This window comes from Astatotilapia calliptera, chromosome 12 (genome assembly GCF_900246225.1).
Source record: "Astatotilapia calliptera chromosome 12, fAstCal1.2, whole genome shotgun sequence".
NCBI classification, from domain to species: Eukaryota; Metazoa; Chordata; class Actinopteri; order Cichliformes; family Cichlidae; genus Astatotilapia; species Astatotilapia calliptera.
The window spans coordinates 8,977,220-9,000,413 of record NC_039313.1 but is presented as its reverse complement, the minus strand read 5'-3'; the positions used below and the strand labels follow the sequence as shown (position 1 = coordinate 9,000,413).

General features: G+C 40.9%; 1 protein-coding gene across 2 annotated transcripts in view; it reads right to left on the bottom strand.

The window, feature by feature from the left end:
* Positions 1-4,880: 4,880 nt before the first annotated feature.
* Positions 4,881-23,194, bottom strand: part of LOC113033701 (dual specificity testis-specific protein kinase 1) — a 29,321-nt gene continuing 11,007 nt past the window's right edge. For both annotated transcript variants that reach the window (XM_026187752.1, XM_026187753.1), the window contains 8 exons: positions 16,023-16,216; positions 14,216-14,337; positions 12,231-12,279; positions 10,512-10,661; positions 7,281-7,454; positions 6,921-7,004; positions 6,296-6,382; positions 4,881-5,295 (listed from right to left, as the gene is read on the bottom strand). In XM_026187752.1, the coding sequence (XP_026043537.1) occupies positions 5,191-5,295; positions 6,296-6,382; positions 6,921-7,004; positions 7,281-7,454; positions 10,512-10,661; positions 12,231-12,279; positions 14,216-14,337; positions 16,023-16,216 (965 nt within the window). In that variant the 3' untranslated portion in view covers positions 4,881-5,190. The remainder of the gene's footprint in view (positions 5,296-6,295; positions 6,383-6,920; positions 7,005-7,280; positions 7,455-10,511; positions 10,662-12,230; positions 12,280-14,215; positions 14,338-16,022; positions 16,217-23,194) is intronic.

Sequence of the window (23,194 nt, the reverse complement as noted above, 5' to 3'; positions counted from 1 at the left end):
CAAATCGTGTTTTTAAGGACACATTATGACTAGACGATAACCTTTATTGTAACCCCTTAAGGTACAAAGTAGGATTTGATCTTATCCATGTAACTTCAGGGTTAACTCCTATTTTGAAGTCTGGAAAATAACCTCCTCCAGAGCAGGGTATGTCCCAACACAAACATGTATTATTTGTAGAGGATACATTTTCCCTGCTGTTTTGTGAATGCCTTTTCAGGTTCAGGTGAGGTCTGTGTGACAATCATTTATATTCAGCTAATAAGTAATTCATCACGTTTTATAACTTGTGTCTGGTTTGCCTACAAGGCAATACACAATACACACCCCTCGTCCAAAGGCAGCCTGTCACAACGCGCTCCATCCGGAGATGGACCCCAGAAAAGGAGGATGCTCTGAGGGACTGTTATGACACCACAGACTGGGATGTGCTCCTGAGCCCACATGGTGAGGACATAGAGGGGGCGACACACTGTCTTACAGACTACCTCAACTTTTGTGTGGACACAGTCGCCCCTGCTAAGACGGTACGGTGTTATCCTAATAACAAACCGTGGGTAACACAGGAAGTCAAAGCTGTCCTCAACATGAAGAAGAAGGCTTTCAGGAGCAAAGTGAAGGAGGAGATGAAAGCAGCACAGCGGGAGGTGAAACGCTGCCTGAGGGAAGCAAAGGACACCTACAGGAGGAAGGTGGAGCAGAAGTTGGAGAGGAACAATATGAGGGAGGTCTGGAATGGTGTGAAAACCATCACAGGCCACAACACCAAGAAAAGCACAGTGGGGGGGACTGTGGAGAAGGCAAACGAACTCAACAACTTCTTCAACAGGTTTGACCAGCCCACAACCCCCCCACCCTCACCCTCACCTTCACTACAGAGTCCTCTCCCCACTCTCCTGCCTCCCTCGCTTCCCCCCCTTCCTGACACCATGACACCCCCCTCCTCCAATCCCTCTCTCAGCAGCAAGACATCTCCCCCCATCTCCCAGTGTCACAGTGGATCAGGTCAGGAGGCAACTGAGGAAGCTTCGCCCCAGAAAGGCAGCAGGCCCAGACAAGGTGTGTCCTAGGATGCTTAAGGCGTGTGCTGCTGAACTTGGGGAGCCGCTACAACGAGTCTTCAACCTCAGTCTGCGACTGGGGAGAGTGCCCGCCCCCTGGAAGACATCCTGCATCGTCCCGGTCCCCAAAAAAAACCGGCCCAATGAGCTGAATGACTTCCGACCGGTGGCACTGACGTCACATCTTATGAAGACTCTAGAGCGGCTCTTCCTCAACCTCCTCCGACCACAGGTACAACATGCCCAGGACCCACTACAGTTTGCATACAAGGCGGGTGTCGGAGTGGAGGATGCCATCCTGTACCTCCTACACAGAGCCCACTCACACCTGGATGGGGGAAAAGGCACGGTCAGGATCCTGTTTCTTGACTTTTCCAGTGCCTTTAATACCATCCGGCCCTGTATGCTTCAGGAAAAACTGAACAGGATGGAGGTGGACCCCTGCCTGGTGGCTTGGATCTCCGACTACCTCACCGACAGACCACAGTACGTCAGGCTGAAGGATATCATGTCTGACACAGTGGTCAGCAGCACAGGAGCACCACAGGGAACTGTGCTGTCCCCTCTTCTCTTCACCCTGTACACCTCTGACTTCTGCTACAACTCTGAATTATGCCACATTCAGAAGTTTGCAGACGACACAGCCATCATGGGGTGTATCTGGGATGATCAGGAAGAGGAGTACAGAAGTCTGGTGAGGAACTTTGTCGCATGGAGTCACACAAACCACCTGCAACTCAACACCTCAAAGACTAAGGAACTGGTTGTGGACTTCGGGAGGTCCAGAGAAGGTCCACTGCCGGTTCAGATAGAGGGGGAGGAGGTGGAGGTGGTCAACAAGTACAAGTACCTCGGGCTGTGGGTGGACAATAAACTGGACTGGTCATGCAACACAGAGCACCTGTATAAAAAAGCCCAAAGCCGACTGTACTTCCTCAGGAGGCTGAGGTCTTTTAACATCTGCAGGAAGCTCCTGAGGATGTTTTACCAGTCAGTGGTTGCTGGAGTACTTTTCTATGCTGTGGTGTGCTGGGGGAGCAGCACAGCAAAGAGGGACTCATCCAGGCTGGAGAAACTGATCAGGAAGGCTGGCTCTGTGGTCGGCATGAAGCTGGACACTCTGGTGACAGTGGCAGAGAAAAGGACATTAAAGAAACTGATGGACATTATGGACAATGCTGGGCATCCTCTGCACACGGCCATAAACAACCAGAAGAGTCTGTTCAGTGACAGGTTGCTTCTCCCCAAGACAAGAACTAACAGACTTAAAAACTCCTTTGTCTCACACGCCATCAAACTGTTTAACTCCTCTCTGGAGGGGAGAGGGAGGGGAAACAGGAGGACAAAGGAGGGGGGAACAACTTAACTGTAGTGCCTCTTCACCTCACTGTACAATACCTTGTGCAATACTTTTTGTAAATAGTCAACAGTGCAATAGACTCAATACTTGAAATGTGCAATTCACTTGTATTTTTATTTTTTATTCCTATTTATTCTATTTATCCCCTTTGTATATTTTATTTATATTTGTCTCTGTATTTATATGTGTGTGTGTGTGTGTGTGTGTGTGTGTGTGTGTGTGTGTGTGTGTGTGTGTGTGTGTGTGTGTGTGTGTGTGTGTGTGTGTATATATATAACAATTCTGTAACTGTAACTTCGGTCGTTGCTGTGCTTTTTTTGGAAGTCGAATTTCCCAGAGGAACCCACCCGAGGGATTAATAAAGTTCTATCTTATCTTATCTTATCTCTTATCTTAAGGCCTTCAAACTTAGAACCCTTTTGCCTCGACTTCACTGCTCCTGTACTTGCTGCACTCTGACAGTGTAATCTGCAAAGGAACATTAATGGGGGAAAACCATTCAGGCTTTGCAACAGCCAGGGGAAACTTGGACAGTGACTTCATTCCACTTTTCAAGGCTAGACGGATACTGTTTTACATCATATTCCCATTAAAGGCTCCCCTCTGGTTCCTGTTCCAGCTGACTCATCGGTGTTGCATTTATCAGTCTATCCTCGTACCAGGCTCCTCTGTTCAACAAATAAACTACAGGCTGTTCTCAGCATGTGACAGTGGCCATCAGAAGACATTTATCAGAAAGTTAGTCCAAGAATACACCGCACATCACAGATGCATAGCAACACAGGGCATTAGAGGAAGAGTTTGTTTCTTTTTTCCTATTGTTTTTCTTTGCCTATAAAGTATTAAAAAGTCTATCTTCAACAACAGGGAAAACAAAGATGCACAAGGATACATGCAAAACACACAGTCACACAGAATTGCTTATATATCTCTATGTGAAACTAAGAACAGCCTTTCTGTTTCCATGGAAATTAAGTGGGTAAGTAGCAGCCAGGTCCTTCTAATCAAATGCACTTGATGAATTGAACGTGAGCAAGTGTGAGCACCTCTGTGAAAGCAGTTTTGTTTTGACGGTTTGGTTTGGACTATTCAGCTGTGTGTTGACACACATTCATCCCAGGAGTGGATGTCCCAGCAAACTGACCTCAGATCAGCTTCTAGAGTAATGTTTTGTAAGTTATAGGACTGTTGTTGGCAGTGGTGTCAGAGTATGGTGACTTCCAACTCTAGAGGGTGGGAACTCTTGTGAATTTTGTTATTCTACAATCTATCGATACAGGGCGTGTTTAGCTTTTCACAGGACTAAACAACTACAAATACCAGTCCAGGACTGAATCAGGCAATAATTGGGATGTCACAGCACCTTGAGCTTTATTAGAATTCTGTACTTAAGACGGCTAAAATCAAATGTGGGCTTTTTCTTCTAAACTGAGCTGATTTTAGGTCCATTCATTGAGTTCTAGCTCATGTGCACCCTCTGCTGCATCCCCATCAGAACTGCAGCCAACCTCTTCACACTTTTCATTAAAGGAAAGTGAAACAGCTCTGCTAGATCAGCCTCATCATCCTTCCTTATAGAGTATGACAGAATCTCCCTTCAATAAAGGCATTGCTTCATGTACATACACGGAGAGGCGGAGCAAATGAGAGGGACCACAAGACACAAGTAAAGTTTATTTTCCATGTTTATTTAAGTAGTTCAAATGAAAATGGTTCCATTTGTTTCCCATACTGGAAGGATCAATCAGAAACTTCTGAAAGCAGATGAATATTTATACTTTCAAATCTAGAAAGCTATACTGCTAAACAAGAAATAAAAGTTTTATTTTTCATCAAAAAAGGCAGAAAATATATTTTTTAAAGGATAAGAAACCAAAAGAGTTGGTAGTGTAGCTGCCTAAAAGTTTTTGAGACCACACACAAAACCAGAACAGATTAAACTGAAAAGATTATGGACCCTGTCAAACCCCATAAAAGGTGCCAGATTTAAAAAATAAAATGAGAAAAGCTTGACTATTTACATACACACATTCAGCTCAGAGTAACTGCACAAAATAACAACAAAATAGGAATTTTTTGTTTTGTAAAATCACCTGACAATCCAGAAGCTTAAAAAAAGTCTTGTTGCTAGAAAAAGGGGATATGTTTGAAGTTTTCGGTATACGATAAAAAGAACTTTTTCATGAAAATAAATATCTTAGACTCATACTGACTCGTAAGCGTGCCTATAAATTGTTAACATGAAACCAACTCTCAAAATCAAACCTAAAATCATGTTTCCACGGCTATTTTTGATCCTCGTTGTGTATGAAGTTATGTCACTATTGAAAGCCTAATAGAGAGCAGAGCTTTCTCATTTCCTACTGGAACGACAAAGGCAGAGTAGACAAGAGGAAAATATATCAACAGGCCTGATTTGGTCTGCGCCGTCGGTTACAAACAAATCACAAACACCAGAGTCGAGTGGGAGGAGAGGGCCCTTTTAGTCAAGACCAATAACAGTACAAGTTGAACTAATAATCATGTGAACACTGCTGGGTCAAATCAAAGTGTCCATGGCAAGTCGGGAACATCCACTGCCCTGAAAAAACATCTAGATCTGAATGTCTGCAGCACCTCAGAGGAGAAGAGTTGATGCCACAAAAACTTCCATATTTTTTTTTAATTTTTATTTTTTTAATTCACATCTGTCCTGCTTCCTGTCCAGACAGTGAGCAATAGTAATCCCACAGTCTGCGGTCCTAATGCTGGGCTTCCCTGATCCGCTGCTCAGCTCGTATCCACGTCAGATTTGGGAGGAAGTTCCAGGGTCTCAGCAACCTCTCCTAAATCATCCAACAGCTCTGTGAATGCTGGCCGTCGGAAGGACTCCACCTTAGATTGGGAGAGAGGAAATTAAGAAAAACAGGTGAGCTTCACAACTTATAAGAAAACCTTGGTGGAAAGTACAGAGGCCCTAATATTCACAGCTTAGTATTAAGAACTGTCATGTCTGACACTTGGAGGCTTTTTGCTGATGTGATTGTTGTAGCGATCACAAGGTTTCCTAAAAGAAGAGACTGGAGGGCAAACTCGAGCAGAGCAAAATAAGTGGACTGAAGAAATCACTGGTTACAGACAGCCAGGGTGCAGCCTGGAGGCAGCAAATGAGCTGAAAGTTTCTTTAACATGTCGAGTTTTAGCCCTCTGCTGCCTCTAGCACCACACACCACAGCCTCAGTACAAAAAGGATGACTTTTTGGAGTGGTCAGGGAGGAATCGCCGGCTTCAAAAGAAAGAGGATGGCTGAATGAGTGGTGTCTGTGCTGGGGCAGGAAGTTGATGTGGTGGAGGAGTATGAGCACCTGGCTGTCCACACTGACAACAAATTGATCAACAGGAATAATCTCATTCCCAAACCAGTGAGAGTTGTAAAAGCCTGCTAACAAAATCAAGCTTGCCAGCAAAATGATAGAGAGCACAGCAACCTGGCTCCTGAGACAAAAGCATAAGACAGAATAGCTGGAACTAAGCTTGCTGGCAGCAGCTGAACTCCCGAAGTGTGGAGGATCACGCAGCCTGCCAAAGTACATTCTACCTGCTGGAAACTCAGTCCCCACTAGAAACAGCAGAAAACTGAAGTGCCGCAAAATGCTCCAAACTTGTGGAATAAATGGAAATATAGCACACAGGGAAACAACAGGAAGAGAAAATCCACAATTTTTCATCAGCTCCTCAATTTGAATTTATTTTGAGTCAAAATAAAGCAAAGTCTCCCTAAGCAAGACGTCCTTTTATGACTTGAAAAACATACGAAATATTTCAAAGTATAAATGTATATCATGACTTTTACTTCAAGCATTTTCAGGTCTTCCATCTCCTCTGATCCACATACCATACAACAGCTGGCTGCCAACTCCAGGAGGCGCTGTGGGCAGTCTGTCACCAGTTCCCTGAAAGCTTTCACATCCAGCCCGTAGTCCTGAAACACATCAACATCAACAGTCCATGTGTCATAACAAGAAATATTTCACTGCGCATACAAAAATGTTCTGTCAGCTAAGTTGTGCTAAAATTACATCAGTTTGTATCTTTCACAGCTTGGCTTGAGTTAATCACAAACCCCAAGCACTACACTGCTCAGCCAATCATCAGCTTTAAAAGACGTCACTGTCACAACCACACTTCCAGTCACATATCTATAAAGTCGGTAAGCCCATGAGTCAACGCGTCATGGACCATGTTTGAGCTAACTTAAACGCATCGATTTAATTTAACACACTCTTTTTAAATACATTAGCTCCATGGTTAGCAGTGAGCAGATAGCCACACATCCACTCCATCCACATTTTAAATTGGAGACATTCCATTCTTCTACTTTTTCAGCAAGTCTCAGGGTTGTTTAGACATCTTTTTAACTAGTTAACTAGTAAAAGTGGGCAATAGCTAACTCTCACATGTGAATATTCACGTTACACGTCAGCAGCACACAGTCTTTGCTGTGGTACAGTGAGCTCTACCTGTGTTCTCGGGAGTATTTCAGGGTCAGCAGGGATCCTGGCCAGGATTTCACAGAGCACAATGCCAAAGGAGAAAACATCCACCTGGAATAAGTCAGACATCAAACATATTGGGTTTTTTTTTGTCTTCCTCTTAGAACATAAAAAACATATCAGAAAATACTTCAAAGAATAAAATAAATAAATCTGACTTTTGCCATTTTACATTAAAGATGCAGCTTCCCACAATGTGCTGCATTACTTTATTGTATCATCTTAATAAATACACTGTCTGACATATAAGAAAAAATGTAATGCTAAAAAACAGCAAAAATACTTATTGTGTGTAACACATGCTGATACGAGAAACAGGACTGTTACCTTGCGGTCATATGGCTCTCCTCGGAGCATTTCGGGGGCCATCCAGAAAGCCGAGCCCACCAGAGAGAGTTTCCTGCCGGTGTCTTTCACTGGCAGCTCCACCACCTCCCTGGCCAGGCCGAAGTCTGTCACCAGAGCCTCTCGTCCCCGAGACGTCACCCGGATCAGGCAGTTCTACAGATACACGAGGAGGACACTGAGGAGCAGGACTGCAATGGGATGTTTGTCCCAGCAGAGGGCAGTGTAAGGCTGAACAACCAGGACCATCAACCACTTGTTTTTTCCACCGTCTTTAGTCTTTGTTTGGGCTTCTATTGTGTGTAATGCATGTGTTTCCTGGAATCACTGCCACACAGTCACAAACAGTCTCTTCACTTGTCAATAGATTCAAAAGGATCTGCTGGCAGCACCTTTTCAGCCGACTAAATAACTGACCGACCAGAGATTCAGTGTGCCAAAGGCCAGCCTCCATCACACTGACTGGTTCCTTCATATTTAGATGTTAATAAGACCAGCAAACTGTGGAAAAAGACAAACCCTGCTAGACTTGAGTTTAGAGGCTGAGAGCAGAAAGTGTGATCAGAGGCAGGAAGTGGGAGAGCAGCTCAGAGCTGTTGTTGCATAATAACAGCAGGTCTGCAATGTAAAGGTATAACGTTGATGCATTGCTCTGCATGTATGTAAACCCATTTTCTTCTGTTTTTAAGATTCGCTGGGCGTGTGTGGAAGTGACAGTTGCCATTTGGCTCCCACTGCACATGAAGCTATTTCCATCCAGCAGCCTGTCATTACGTGACATTACGTGGAGGAAAACTACTTCAGTCCCAGACTCCAGCTCTAAATTTAGCCACAACCCCTTACCTCTCTGCCAAGCAAGGCAACAATTTGGGGAACTTAAGTCGAAAATCCCCAGTAACACAAGAACCTGACCAACTACTCAAAAAGCTAAAATTTTCATTCAAGTGTAACTTTCACAGACACTTTAACAAAGATTGGATTAGTTCAGGGGATCTGGGAGGCAACTGGCCTTTTGGACATCCTGAAGCACTGACATCACAAACTGCACACATCTACCAACCTAAGTGGATTTGTCAAGTTGGCAACTTAATTTCAATAAATGCTTCTTTCACCACAGACCAGGCGGCCTAAGTTGAGATAAAGCTGAACAACATGTGTTTTATATCATAAATATTTGTGGATATTTTTTAATTTGGAAGTTGTCAACAAATCATAAGGAAAAATGACTCAGACACAGAGATAAACTGAACTTCCTGGTCTGTAAAGTGTACACAAAACTGCCATGAACTTGCAGTCTTTCTAGTGGCCAGCACAGAGTTCTCATGTGAAGTATAACCTTACTAAACACTTTTCTTATTTTAATGCTAGCAGCTCAGAGCTCACACATACAGTTCTCTGATTTAATCTCAGACGTAAATAATTATATTTATTTATTAATATGTTAGTAATGAAATTACTTGTTAATTAGATTAATAATTACAAGTAACTATTAGCTAAGTCATCTGACGTGACTTCGGGGCCTTTCTTACTTTAAATTCACACTTGAACTGAATGTTGGTATTGGCAGTGGAATTAAGTACCCAACAACTGTATCACCACTGGCTTGAAATAGAACAAAATGACTGTCGGTGCATCTCAATATATTAGCATTTTCACGTAAATCACACCTATCTGGTCATTTCATTCATGGGGCAAAAAGCAGGAAGCCTACAAAATACAAAACCAATTCTGAAAATGTCTGGACGCTGCATGAAGTGTAAAAAAGAGAATGCAATGATTTGGAAATCTCATAAACCCATATTTTACTCATAACTGAAGATGAAAAGCATAAAATATTTAACATTTTAGAAAAACATCTGCTCATTTTCAATTTCATGACAGCAACATGTCTAAAAAGAAGTTGCCACGTGGCTGTGTTTACTTCTGTGTAGCTGTTTTTCTTTTAACACCAATCTGTAAATGTCTGGGATTTGTAGAGACCAGCTGATGGACTTATGGGAGAGGAATGATGTCCAATTCGTGTCTGACAGAGGATGCTCAACAGTCTTGCATTGTTTTTGTCATATTTTGATGTTTTGTGATGGTGAAAGGTCTGGACTGCAGTGGGGTCAGCTCAGCTTTTTTTGAGATGTCCTGCTGCCAGTGAATTCAAAATGAATAATATTTTCCTGAAATGGTACATTTTCTCATTGCATTCTGTGTTTATTTACATTCAACACAGGGTCTAAATATCTCAGATCATTTCAATACTAAGGATTCACTTAAGGGTAACTGCTAAAGTCATCTTAATGTCTTCTAACTTAAATCTCCAAAGCCATTACAAACTAAATGCAACATAAAGCTCATCTCACTCAGTATAAAATACATAAAAGCAGACTCACAAACATCATATTAGACACTGCACAGAAATCCTCGAGTGACCCTAAGGTTGACCTTAAGTGGACTCATTTGTGACCCTGTGATATTTTATACAGCAATACTTTTTTAAATGACTTATTTGAGTATAATATGTTGTTTATACTGTTTAATCATCTATGACAGATAATCTGCTCTAATATCATTCATCTGAAATGCTTATTAAAAAAAGAGGCTAGCCATTTTCATCATCACTTTTGACATTAAACATCTGTTTCAAGATTTCTGCTACTCTATTGGTCTGTTAGCAGTGGTTGCCTAGCCTGTAATTCTCCCACGTTGATCCAACATCATGGATGCATCCATCAGGTTTCTGTGACGTAAATCCAACAAAGCCTGACAAAAAACACGAGGACAGAGCCAAAAGAGTAGCCTCAGGGTAACATGCGTGGGGTAAGGGTGGGGGAGTCCCAGCAGCAGTTATACGTGCAGCAACAGCACTTACATAGCAACAACCTCTTTACACGATAATAGTGACTGTCATCATGTTGTGACTCCGCATTACTGACTGCTTCTTCAGGGAAGCCTGGCAACTGGAGGAGGGACAGCACCTACGCACACAAGCATACCTACACACCAGCTTCTCAGCAAGGCCTCGTGATTGTTACAGAGCGGCCTAGAAAGGATGTCAGGGTGTGCTCATTTAACTGAAACTAGGAGATCACAGGTTTCTATTCTGGACTGAAAATTATTTAACCTGAGCAGTTTATTAATTAAAAAAAAAGTGCAGTTAAAATATGAACAAAAACAAACAAATCAATCCAAATCAAAGCAAATCAGTTTAATTGTGTGCCTCACCTTAGAATTGAGGTCTCTGTGATAAATGTTTTTGTAATGCAGGTAGATCATTCCTCTGCTTATATCACAGGCCAAGTCCACCTTCTCTCTCCAGCACAAGGGAACGTCTTTCCTGGCCAGAAGCTCTTCCAGACAGCCACCGTTTACATACTGAAACATCCAGGAAATACATGAAGATTTATTTTTCACTTTTTTCTATTAAAAGGTTTTTCTTGTAACAAGAAACTGTCTTCAAAAAATAAAATCATTTTCACATTATTGTAAAATAAATTAGACAAATTAGTTTATTCCAATGGCTGTGTCTGGATCGGCTTACTTCCCACCCCTTACCCACCCCTGTTACTTGTCACGTGTTTCATGATGTTGTGATGTGGACATTTATGTGCTCTTTTTTTGTTTTCTGTTCTCATGCATGAGAAGAGGTCTCTTTTTTTCCCCTCCTCGTCTTGCCCATTGTATTGTACATTTCAGTGTTTTTCCATAATACTACCGGTCTCCGACCTGTCTCCCCATGTGATGTCTGTGTTGTGTATGTAAGGTTGGGGGGGGGGGGGGGGTCCCATTTCGCTGCAGGGCAACTTGCATGTGACAAATAAAGGCTTTCTTGACTTGACTTGACTTGACAATGTAAAAGGAGAGCTTTCTTGTTATGCAGCACATTTTTAATTTACTTTTTTTCTATTTAATCATTTTTTATTTTGATAAAAATTTTAACAATAAATTTAAAGGTTATTTTGGGGAGGTATTAAGCTGTAAAATAAGAAGAAAGAGAGAAAGCAAATTTGGACGTGCTAAAAAGTTAAAATGGTCAGATTGATGGCAAAAATAAAGTTTGATACAAAAATTAGCTTTGGTCTTTATCAATTTATATGAATGTAATTAAATATAAAATTCAATGAGTATAACAACGTAAATTATATCAAGACCTAAAATTATATTTATTTACGGCATGGTCGCTTTGAGGTGTTGTTTTTGTTGTTGTTCAGTTATCCTCAAAGACACGAACACTGAAGCCACTACTTCTATTTTGTAAGCTAAATTATTTTTAAGCCTATTTTTGTTGTTTGCTAGTCAAAATTTACATCACCTATAATATTACAGGGAATAGCAGATCAACTTGCTAACTAAGCTATCTAGCAAGTGATGGCATTACAGCCCTTACCAAAATATCCAATTATTCAAATATTATTTAAAAAATAAACACGATGGAAGGCTCGAGGCAGTTGTCACTAAAGCTACGTGTAGAACAGTGGCGAAGTCCAACTTTTCTAGACAGTCAAGAAGACTTGTTATAAAAACATGCTATCATACATTGTTGCCCACATAGATACTGTGTCTTCAAGCATTTAAAATAATTCTTAGATTACTGTGGCAGTACATGGCTTTTGTTGCTTTCACCGCCCTGTTATCTGTGTAGAACAATGGCATACTATAAAATGTCGTAGTAAAAAAAAATCCCATAAAAATAAATGGCTATTCATTCTAAAATGAAAAAAAAATTTTTAATCAATAATCAATTTCTTCTTGAAACAAGAAACTGAGGAGATGTAATTTGTCAGCGTGATAGCAGCAAACCCAGTTTGGTTACCTATGAACTCTTTCACCATTTCATTATCACTCTCAGTTCATATCAGTGTTATTTGTTGTGTTAACAGAGCCAGCCTGCAGGTATACACCTTAACAATGACTCACAATAGGCGAAAAATGAGTGGAACTCACCTCTAAGATTGGATAGAGTTTGTCTTCTTTCACACATATTCCCAAATACCTGGAATAAGCAGAGCTGTGTTAATCAATTGTTTGTCTTGTTATTGAAATAAAGTGTATGGAAGTTTATGGAAATGCCACTCAAACCAGAGGGAACAATGTCTACATTACAAGAAGATTTTTGGTGGTAAATTTTTAGAATCTTGTTTGTAGCCGAAACTGTTAACAAATTTGATGAAAATACAAAAAAACATGGTATCAATAGGAAAATAAAGAATGCCATATCCTTTCCTTTATGGATTTGATAGTGTATATAGTAAGGTAGAGTAGATAATCTCATTTGCAACAATACTGATACCAACAGTGCCACCTTCACACAACTTCAAACAGCAGAGCTACAGACAGACATGCACACACAGCCTCTCCCCTCATCAGTAGCATGTAGTTGTTGTTTACACCAATGTACACTTCAATTAATTTCACAAGGTCAGTAAAGCCCCTGTATCGACAACATTGAAGTATTAAACAGTCATAAATGTTAATCTGGAGGCACAAATGTTAACTGTTTAACTATGAGCCATTAAGCCATGTAAGAAGTATATTACCAGCTATGGCTAATAATAAAATTATAACATTAGGAGGAACTAGGCAGCTTGTACATGATCAGTCCTGCCCATCTGTAAAGTGACCTTAAATGAACTTAACTGAACTTACATAATAAATTTAGGAACAATTAAAATAAGGCCCTGTTTATTAATTGATTCACACAAACGGTCGACGTCTTTGATAACTCCAAGAAATATCACTCGTATATCTTTTTGACTTTAGCTTACACAGATCGGTGCGTGCAAGGTACTGCTGTCATCACAGCTGGCTGTACGATAATGAGCTACTCTTTGATAACCTTACCACTTTGACCTTGATAAATGGCTAAAGTGCGATTGCTTAGGCAAACATTAAGTCTGCCTGGCTTTGCACCTTATGCCACTGCTGCAAATAAAAGCACCAGGGTCTCATTTACATACATAAGGCTACACACCATGCTACCAAACTACCAACTTCCAAGTGAAGTAGTTTATATTCAGAAACAAAGCTAGTTAAATGACTACAAGTGATTTTTCTCTCTTCCTCTTGTTAGTTCAGATCACATGTACCAATTATATTTAGTTCTGCTACTATGCTCACAATCCCTGCTCTGTGTATCTTTCAACGGCCATGCACCAGCATCATTTTTTATACTACCATAAGCAAAAGAAAAACAGCAGATTTCTTATCAAAGTTTGCCAGCTAGAATTGCCTGGTTGTTTTTGGCCACTCGGAAATATAATCACTGTTAAAGCTGTGAACAAATCCAGGACATCTTCCAGCTCATCTAATGTTAATTTGGCAATCTGCAGCCCAAGGGAGCCCATCAAACCTACCTCACTTTTGCAAAATGGATACTTGTGTTTGTTTATTTTGAAATCCCAAGGGGGAAAAAAGCATTACATTAATACTTAACTGGTACCATATGAAGGTTATTATATAACAGTGATGAGTGGGTGTGCATTTTGACAAATATTCCTGATGAGAAAACAGATATTCGGATTTTGTGCATATATGGAAGTGTTGTATATTTGCCTGCCTTTGTTTATTGTACACGATGCCCTGGGAGTCCATTTTTTCAGTAATTGTCAACAAAATTACCATAACACTGTGAACCCTTTAAAACTGTTTAGTACTACTAAATATAAATATGTGTAAAGGTATTGCCATTGCACAATAACTACAACTGCCATCAATCCTGCTACCCAATTTACAGACTGTGAAGCTGTGATGGAGAAAAGAGTGATGAGTGGGAGGGTGTAGAGCCTGGTGAGACAGAGAGGAGAGATTGCATGTGTTGGGAGGGAAATCCTCAAGCGTTTTCTTTTGCTTTTAGCAGAGCAGAGCAGAGCCTGCTAGATTAACCACCACAATAGGAGTACAGCATGCAGGTGATACGGGAGGGCTGTTACCTGACAATGTTGGGGTGGGAGAGCTTCTGCAGCAGGCTGATCTCTCGTACAATGCTGTCTTGGTCCACATCATTTTTGTAGATCTTCACTACCATCACTTTTCGATTGGTCCTGTGCATCACCTAAAGGATAGTGGTGGCCGTTAGCAGGAGTGGAAGAAGTGGTGGTTATAGATGCTGAGGCCAGAAGCGATACAGTGGGGATACTGTGACAGCTGCTGTCGCTGCACAACTTATCCACAGCTGCCAACATGTTCACATCAGCAAAAAGGATAATACATAAAACCAAACACATCAGTAGATAATGACAGTAGCACAACTAAATCAAAGTGAGTAAACCAAGGCTACGTTCACACTGCAGGTCTTAAAGCTCAATTCCGATTTTTTGATCAAATCTGATTTTTTTTGTCTGCTTGTTCACACTACAAATAAAATGTGACAGCAAACGCGCTCTAGTGTGAACCCTCAAAGCGCCACGCATGCGCAAAAGAAGACGTCACACACAACGCACTCTGTTTAGACCCAGACCAAACAGTATTGTTTGACTGATGGCCTTAATATAAAGACTTGTTTTGGACTTTACGTTTCCCAATTTTGCTTTAAGTTATAAAGTTATTTTGTTATTTTCATATGGCCTAATAATTATCCTTGTTGCCGTTTTAGAGAGGAGCAGCGCTTCAAAGGATAGTTGCAGATTTCTGTCAGAATCTGCAGATTATACAGTACAAATAAAATGTTCACGTTTCTCCAATGTTGTCTTCCCAACAGTTTCACTGGATGGCCAGGAAGCGTTCACGATGTCTTCTCGGGTGCTTCTCCGGCGCTGATAATTGGCGTCTGTCTTGTGTCAGTGACGTAAAAGACGGATTTAATGCGACATAACCATTCAAACAGCAGTCGCTTTCTAAAACATCAGATATGTATCGGATTCAGTACCACATACAAAAGTGACCCAGGTCGGATTTGAAAATATCGGATTTGTGCTGTTCACACTGTCATACCATGATCGGATATGGGTCGCATAGTCAAAAAAGTCGGATTTGATGCGCTTTCGCCTGCAGTGTGAACGTAGCCTGAGTAATCCCAGCAGCTGAAAAGAATCAGGCAAATATAGAAGTGCAAAAAACTGCAGTTCCTCTAATGGCCATTGAGGATTGCTCCAAAAGAGAGTTAATCCCCATAGACTGTCATGTTAAAATACCCAATTTTCTAATATTAAAACACTTGCTCACTGTTTGGTACAAAAAAGGCATCTATGGATAGTTTATCAATCACAACTGTACTGTGATTGACTTTTTTAATCTTTATTTGTTTTTATATTAGCAAAACTTACGCACGTTTTATACTTTCAATTTTTTTCTAAGAGGTAATAGTCTTACTCCATCATTGGCATCTCCAAAGCCACAGAGAGCTATTTGAACGATTTACACGGTTGACCACAAACAAGCTTAGCTTTCTAAGTTGACTCAACTGGAACAAAAGTCCAAAATCAGAGAGCACACTCTTTCTGGGCAAAGTGCTGACTTTGACTCACTCACAAATCCCATGGCCTCTTTCTAACTCATTTCATCAGGGGCAAAGTCTAAATGTATAAAAAAAATAGCTCTTCCAATAGCTCTGTTCCAGCAGAAGAATTATGTAAGGTCTCAGCTGGGGTTGAGTACAGAAAATCAAAGGTCCCCGAAGCTGGTGGGCCAATTACAGAATGGCAAGAATGTCCCAATTAGTGGCTTGGACAAAGCAGGGTCTGATGGCATTTGCAGGCTGACAAGGCAAAACAGAAAGGGTGGAGGGGGCAGAAGAAATACCTTATAGACTTTGGAGAAGAAGCCACTCCCGATTAGCTCAGCGCTGAAATTTTCCCAGAATTCCAGTTTACGGACAGCCGTGCGAAGCTTCTGCCATCGCTCCACATGGTAGTATTTGTCTGAAGACTCACCATAAAGGGTGGGACTGGTGGGCTCTGATGACACATCCACATCACACATCGTGGAGATGTCCGCTGGGAAAACAGAGACTGAAAAGTTAGGGTGAACCCTCTACAAAATAATGTTTTTTGTCCTGGGATTAGTTATTATAGTTATTAGTTCATTTTCACAACAAACAGGACAAGAAAAGAATCACTTTGTGCCTCTGCAATGTTAAATAAAAAACTCTGGGAATGTAGACAGTCTTGCTAAATGTATTTTTGAAATTAGGCTCATCACCAATGAGACTTAGACTTGAAAGGGCCAATCAGCTAACACTGCTTCTTTCCATCTAGTGTCTTTCTAGGTGACGTCAGGGCAAGTTAAAGCAGGCTTGTACAAAACCTCCACCATCTTCGACTACATGTTGAAATTACCTTTAGGGCACAAAATCTTAGAAAGCCGCTCCACTGAGTTGGTGGAGGGCTGATGTTGCTATGATGCTCTCCAAAGCTGCAGAGCAGGGACTAAACCTCCCAGCTGTAGACCATGATGGCGGAGCTGGAGTTCATCATCAGGATGACAAACTCACTAAAGAGGCAGCTGGTTATGGCTCCATTATTCAGTTGTTGCAAAGTATATAAATGCCATTGACATGCTCACAACATGCCCTTAAAGCATCTGTGATAATTATGTTCACACTGTGATAAACATATTCCAACTCTGTTTCAGTTTAAGCGTTATTTTCAATAAACAGCATGCTCTAAAAAAAGTTTTGTCTAACTCCCATTTCTTCTTCTTGCATGTTGAAGTTCTACTTGGAACCTTGTTAAGATTCAACCATGCAAAATATGATTCTTTGCCATTTTTTCAGTGCTCTTAAAATTAGAGCGCATATGTATTTGCTCACTGCTGCTAAACTGAACACACCAACCAAAAGGGCAATTTATGCATTTAACAGCATGAAAGCAACTACAGATCAACGAGACGCTCACAAAAGGTATCATTTCACACTTACACTAGGCTGCATAGATGAGGGAAAATGCTTCCACTTAACAGGCTGCAGCAAAGGTGATAAAAAAAGATTTTTAAAATGATTAAAATGAGGGCAGGGCTGCTTGCTGAACACAGAATCTTTCTAAAAATTGTTTAGTAACAGTTTCTATCTTCAACACAACACAGTCAAGAGTCAATCTGGACTATCAGTGAATTACTAATAAATAAGACAGTTATATATGTCCTGCATATGGAGCTAAGACAGTAACAAGAACTTCAAGTCCGGTTATCAGAAGGACAAAGACGAGGAGATTTCTGTTCAACTGTCTTGAAAGTCTGCTTTACGTGAGTTGGAAGAACGTGTTTATCGTTAGGGCATTGTAGTGTAGTGTCAACATGCCTAAGTCCACAAAAAGACTGGCAGGCAGCAGACGTCCACACAGACCCTTACACCATATGATGATGAAGTGATCAGTGTCTTAGAGTTTGCATTCGTGTTCAACTGTGAACTCAGGGCAAGACAACAAAAAAGCCACACACATACACATACGTACACACACACAGTATACTAATAACTGTATACTGCAAAGTTTCATCATGTCCAAAGTGCTTATCTATTATTTCTAGCTATCCACCCCAACATAGCGGGGGCTATGAATCAGCTCTGAGGTTGTCTACTAGAAACTCCCCACTTAGTGTCTAAGGCTCCAGAGAAGTTATTAAGAGGCAAATTATGCACTGTGGGTTTTGTTGTTTTGTGGGACTTCTGAGTCAACCCACACCCTTTGACCTCCATTCCTCAACCCCCAGCCCAAGTTTCATATTGAAAATCAGCACATAGGGACTATTGAAAGTTTGTCCTGTGCTCTATCCCTGACTATCTTCCTGGTCATTAACTTGAAGACCTTTTTGTTTAGACACTCGCATCATTGGTTTTAACTGTTTTACCTTTCGGTTCACTTACTGTGGGCTAACTAAACCTCCATTAACATTGTTCTCATAAAACTGTAGTTAACGTAATGGTTTTAGACCTATGTAAAAAGATATCCAGTCATGTCAACTTTCTGACTTTACAGTTCTTTCTTTTAGATCCTATGAGGTCTAATTCATCATAGGTGCTAACCCTGACCCTACACTAGGCTTACCATGGCAAGAACTTAGGCCTGTTGAGCAACCAGCCATAGTGCCAAAACTATTAAGCATGGTTTCCTTATTCTCTTCATTCAGTTCTCCAAAATATTGGTTGTAACTCTGGAGTGCAGATGGGTAGGATAACGTTCCCACTGTGAAGATTGCTCTCTGTTCCTTCACAAAGTGGGTAGTCCTGACCCAATTCCAGGCACACAGGGCTGGCGTGACAGCAGTGAAGGTCAGTTTGTTTTTCCCCCAACAACAATCTCAGTTGCCTTTACAATGACGCTGGTGGAAAGCGCGCGCTGACACGCTAAAACAATTGGCAGGGTTTTGTCAATAAAGTCGGGGGAATCAACCCCAGCTATTCACGCTGCTTTTGTTCATTCAGCTTCAGACTAAACAATCACTGCACTTTCAGCTCTGGCACTATCAGAGAGAAATGCTTACAGTGCAGCCCCATCATCTAACTGTCAATCTCTCCGCATCTCTTTTCTCCCGCCTCCATCCATCATCTCTCTTCCTTATTCATCTTGACTGGTCGGTTCCCAAATTTGTAAGATGAAGGACGTCGTGCTCTCGAACCTGTCAGCAAGCTTTTAGACTCCATTGTTGTCACATTATGATGAAGTGTAACTAAATGAAACTAGATGAAATTATTTCTGGCACTGTTGGGGGAAACTTGCAAATTTTACTGAATAACATTGGCGAGAACTTCATGTTTCTGTCCCCAACTATCTCAGCCTAAACTTTCAAATGGTCTGTTTTACCATCAAAATGAATCTGATAAGAAACTATAACTATAAAAGCTGCTGGAGTAATTCCCTGAATAAAATGGACTGTGTGAAAAATTAAAAAAATTGAACAGAAGTCCACTTTTGCGCTGTTCCATATTCAGTGAGAGCCACTTTCATTAATTTAGTGGAAGTGTTGTCATGTGCGCTCTGCTAACAGTACACTCAGTGAAGCAACATGGCTACGTTTACAGCTGAAGGTAAACACATTGCATGATTTATGTCTCAGTTTCAGATTCTTGTGCGTTTCCACATTCTGTTTCTGTCTGCTTTTCTCATCCTCCCTCTCATTTTCCACTCCGCTGTCTCCAAAGTCATCATTTCAGGAAAAGGTGGACATTCCAAGTGTTGCATCATAAGCTGGTTCTGAACTTTTTTAAGCCTTCACTTTAGGTTTACCACTTGTCGTTGTCTTCTACCAGCCACAACATCCACATTTAGATGGCAGAATAAGAATGTGCTACCATACTGCATATTAACTCTTCAACACTGCTATAAAGATTTAAACAGTCTTTCATCAAGCAAAGAATAATTTGGCTGCTCTGGTTACTCCAAGTGATCCATGACAGGTTTAAGAGCTCAAGCTTTGTCTTTTTTTCCCCAAACATAAGATGAGAAGGTTAGGCAAACAAAATGCCGGAATATGTTGTTATCACAACCCGCTGTGAGTTAGACCTGTCTGACCATACACCCCCTCAACAGGAATAGTAATGCTGGCCATGACCACAATGACGTCCTTCCAGCTGATAAGGAATGACGTTCAAGAAAGTTGCAAAATAAATACCACTTTGCACCAGGGCAACATTTTTCTTCAGTGCTCTGCCTCTCAACATGAGGATTCTCACAGAAGAATGTCAGAAGGAACATACTGGGAAAAGTGCAAATGCAGGAATTTCACGTCATTAGGTGACATCAGTGCAGTGTCTCCCTAGATTCAGGTATTACCACTTGAAGCCAATTTAATAAGAATTACACAAGGGTCTTGGCTGGTATCTTCTCTAAATTAAACCAAACACCAGGTAATGAGCTTGATGACACATTAACTTCCCAAAAGACAAGACTGACAAGTGTAGTCACAAGCACAACACTACGATGTCAGCATGTATCCCTACAGTTATTTACACTTTCAAATCCAAGAAATTGAAACAGATAGCAGATGAGGTTCCACTGACCCTCTTTAGAAGGGTTATTTCAGCCTCTGATCTCAGGTCTGTTGATCTCTTTTCAATTGAAGTGTATCCCGTGATGAAAATATATAAAAAGCTTTCTGTGACCTTCAGATAAAAGCTTGTGGATATCTGATTCTAGCAAGGGATGTAACCCTTTGAGAACCAAGTCATCTTCACAGAATCATCAGCTTTGAAGAAAAGCAGAACCTTTTCTGGAAACAATGTAAATTTTTTTTTTACTGTGTGTCAATTACAACGATTATTTCTTTGTCCAATGATTTTGGAAATCATACAAAAATATATAAAAATAAAAGTTCCTAACCCCATGCTACAAGACTGCAATTGATTTTTCAAAATGTATAAACCGTTACAGTCACCACTGAGGTTGACTTAGACCTCTGAGGATTGAAAACATCTCCATAAAATTTGAAATGAATAATTCTGCTGTAATCACCATCATTTGCTGAAGATTTCCAGTGACTGCCAATGTGTCCAGGACTGAGGATGTTTCAACAGAATAATGACCCTAAGTAGCAAATTAATAAGGAAGAGCCCAACCAGACAAAATGATGGGTTATGGAATAACCTAGCAAAAATCCCACATATGAATCTGAAAAGCTACATGAGCAATACACACATGAAACTCAGAAACATTGTGCAACTGAAGAAATTATGCATGGAGAAGCTGTCAGTAATGTAAGCAAGCTGACAATTATGCAAAGAGCAATATAAGAGGTCATTTCTGCAGAGTCTGCAAAGAGACTAGGTTAGCTTTATTTACATTTGCCACAGGCAGTTGTACATCTGGTTATATATTTCTGTTCATTTACAAATTCAAAATTTTTCTAAATACCTCCACAATTCTGAGTTGTGGAGGTATTTAGAATGCTTAGCATTAGCTGAATCTAATGCTAAGCTGACAAAATTCTGTAGAAAGAAAGATCTTTCAAATACAAAGATTCAGCTTTGGACTGCACTAAAATCACAGAAAGAGGAGTGAAGAAATTTCAGCTCTGTTTATTACTGAGAAAAGGGTGAAAATCTCTGTGGTTTTTGTCAAAAATCATCACACTTCCCTAGGAAAAAAACCCAGTCTGCCAGTTCTGTGAAGAACTGATATTGTAACCAGAATATGACTGGATAACATGATCCTCAGAGCCACACTGACTTCAGGCATAAAGCATGGAGATTATGTGGGTAACTGCACCGCAGCAGAGTGTTAATCTGCACGTAACAGCCCTCTAGTCATGACATTTTTGGCAGCAGCCTGGTGCATTAAAGCTGAGCACTTCAACTAGCCTGAGCCAAGCCACAGTAGCTGTTAATTGCTTCATGGATTTTCCAAAGCGAGGTGACGTTTGTCTTGGAGCCACAGAAGCCTCAGAGCTCTGCCTTCATCTGCAAGTTTGCAAAACCAGAGATGGCAGGCTAGAGGATCACTGATGCATCAGACTTGCTGATATCAGATCAATAAGGGAGGCCCAGAGCAAGACTATGCATAGCTGTGGCACCCCATTGTTGTCAACCACACTTGGTGGTTGACAATGTAGTGATTCAGCATTACCATTAATACTGCAAGACAGAAAGCCCACCAGAGCTTATCTTTGTATTTTTACATGCTGCAGTGCCATTTTTTGGAGCATTTCAAGTTGCTATACATAAATACAACCATTACATCCCAAATTTCAATAATATGTATGCATTAAATCCATAGTGACTACATAAATTGTAAAAATGTGCACTAAACTACAAAAAAATTGAAAATTGTTTTGTGTTTTATACATTTTTCTAGTTACAGAAATTTCAGAGATATATCCCTCAGAATTGTAAATGTAAAAAAGTTGCACAAAATAGTTTCCAAACACAGGAAATATATTTTGAGTGTCTTTATAGTTTCATTTTTGAGATGCACAAATTTTTATGAACAGCAGGAAAAATTTAAATAAATATTATTGTGCACAATTTATAACATTTTCCCACAAAAAAATGACATCACTTCTGGCTTTTCCAAGAATGTGATACACAAGTGATTGTTCGCACTGATGTTTATTTCAACGTAGAAAGTGGTATGAACAGCTGATCAGATTGGCAAAGCGCGTTTCTGGAAACAATCTTTTTGCTGTTGTCAAAAACAACTTTTTTTAAAAAGAATTTGCAAAGGCATTAGTGGAAGGAAACTGACCTGGGACAATGTAAGTACAAATCCTCCAATTTCCTCCAACTCCTCCAAAAAATGATTGTGCTAGCTTATTTGGTTGCAATTCTACCGGGATTTAAAAATTGTTACGCAAATCGGAAAGCACATGCTCCGATGGGCTTAAAACGGTTAACGGCTAAAAAATACGATATTTATTTTAACATTCAACGTTTTCTTTAAATCACAACTCATAAAACTCTGAAACCATTCAGAAGCACAAATAAGCACTGGGGCCCGGCCCTGGCCCGGTGGCCTTTGGTACATTGGTGAAACTAAGGACCTCTTTAGCTGGCAGGGAGGTTTTTACCATCTTTTTGCAGGTTTTAAATACACTTTAAAACAGCACGCATCAACAACACATGTGAGTGGATGGAGTGGCGTCTTCACACCACCATTCTGTGTTTGCCGTCCGCGGATGGAGGCCGGGAGGAGGAGCTGGCTGTCAGGTCAGGCTGGTGGACTGCTGGGGCGATCGTGGCTCAAGAGTTGGGAGTTTGCCTTGTAATCGGAAGGTTTCCGGTTCGAGCCCCGGCTTGGACAGTCTCGGTCATTGTGTCCTTGGGCAAGACAGTTCACCCCTTGCCTACTGGTGGTGGTCAGAGGGCCTGGTGGCGCCAGTGTCCAGCAGCCTTGCCTCTGTCAGTGCGCCCCAGGGCGGCTGTGGCTACAACGTAGCTTGCCATCACCAGTGTGTAAATGTGTGTGTGAATGGGTGGATGACTGGATGTGTAAAGCGCTTTGGGGTCCTTAGGGACTAGTAAAGCGCTATACAAATACAGGCCATTT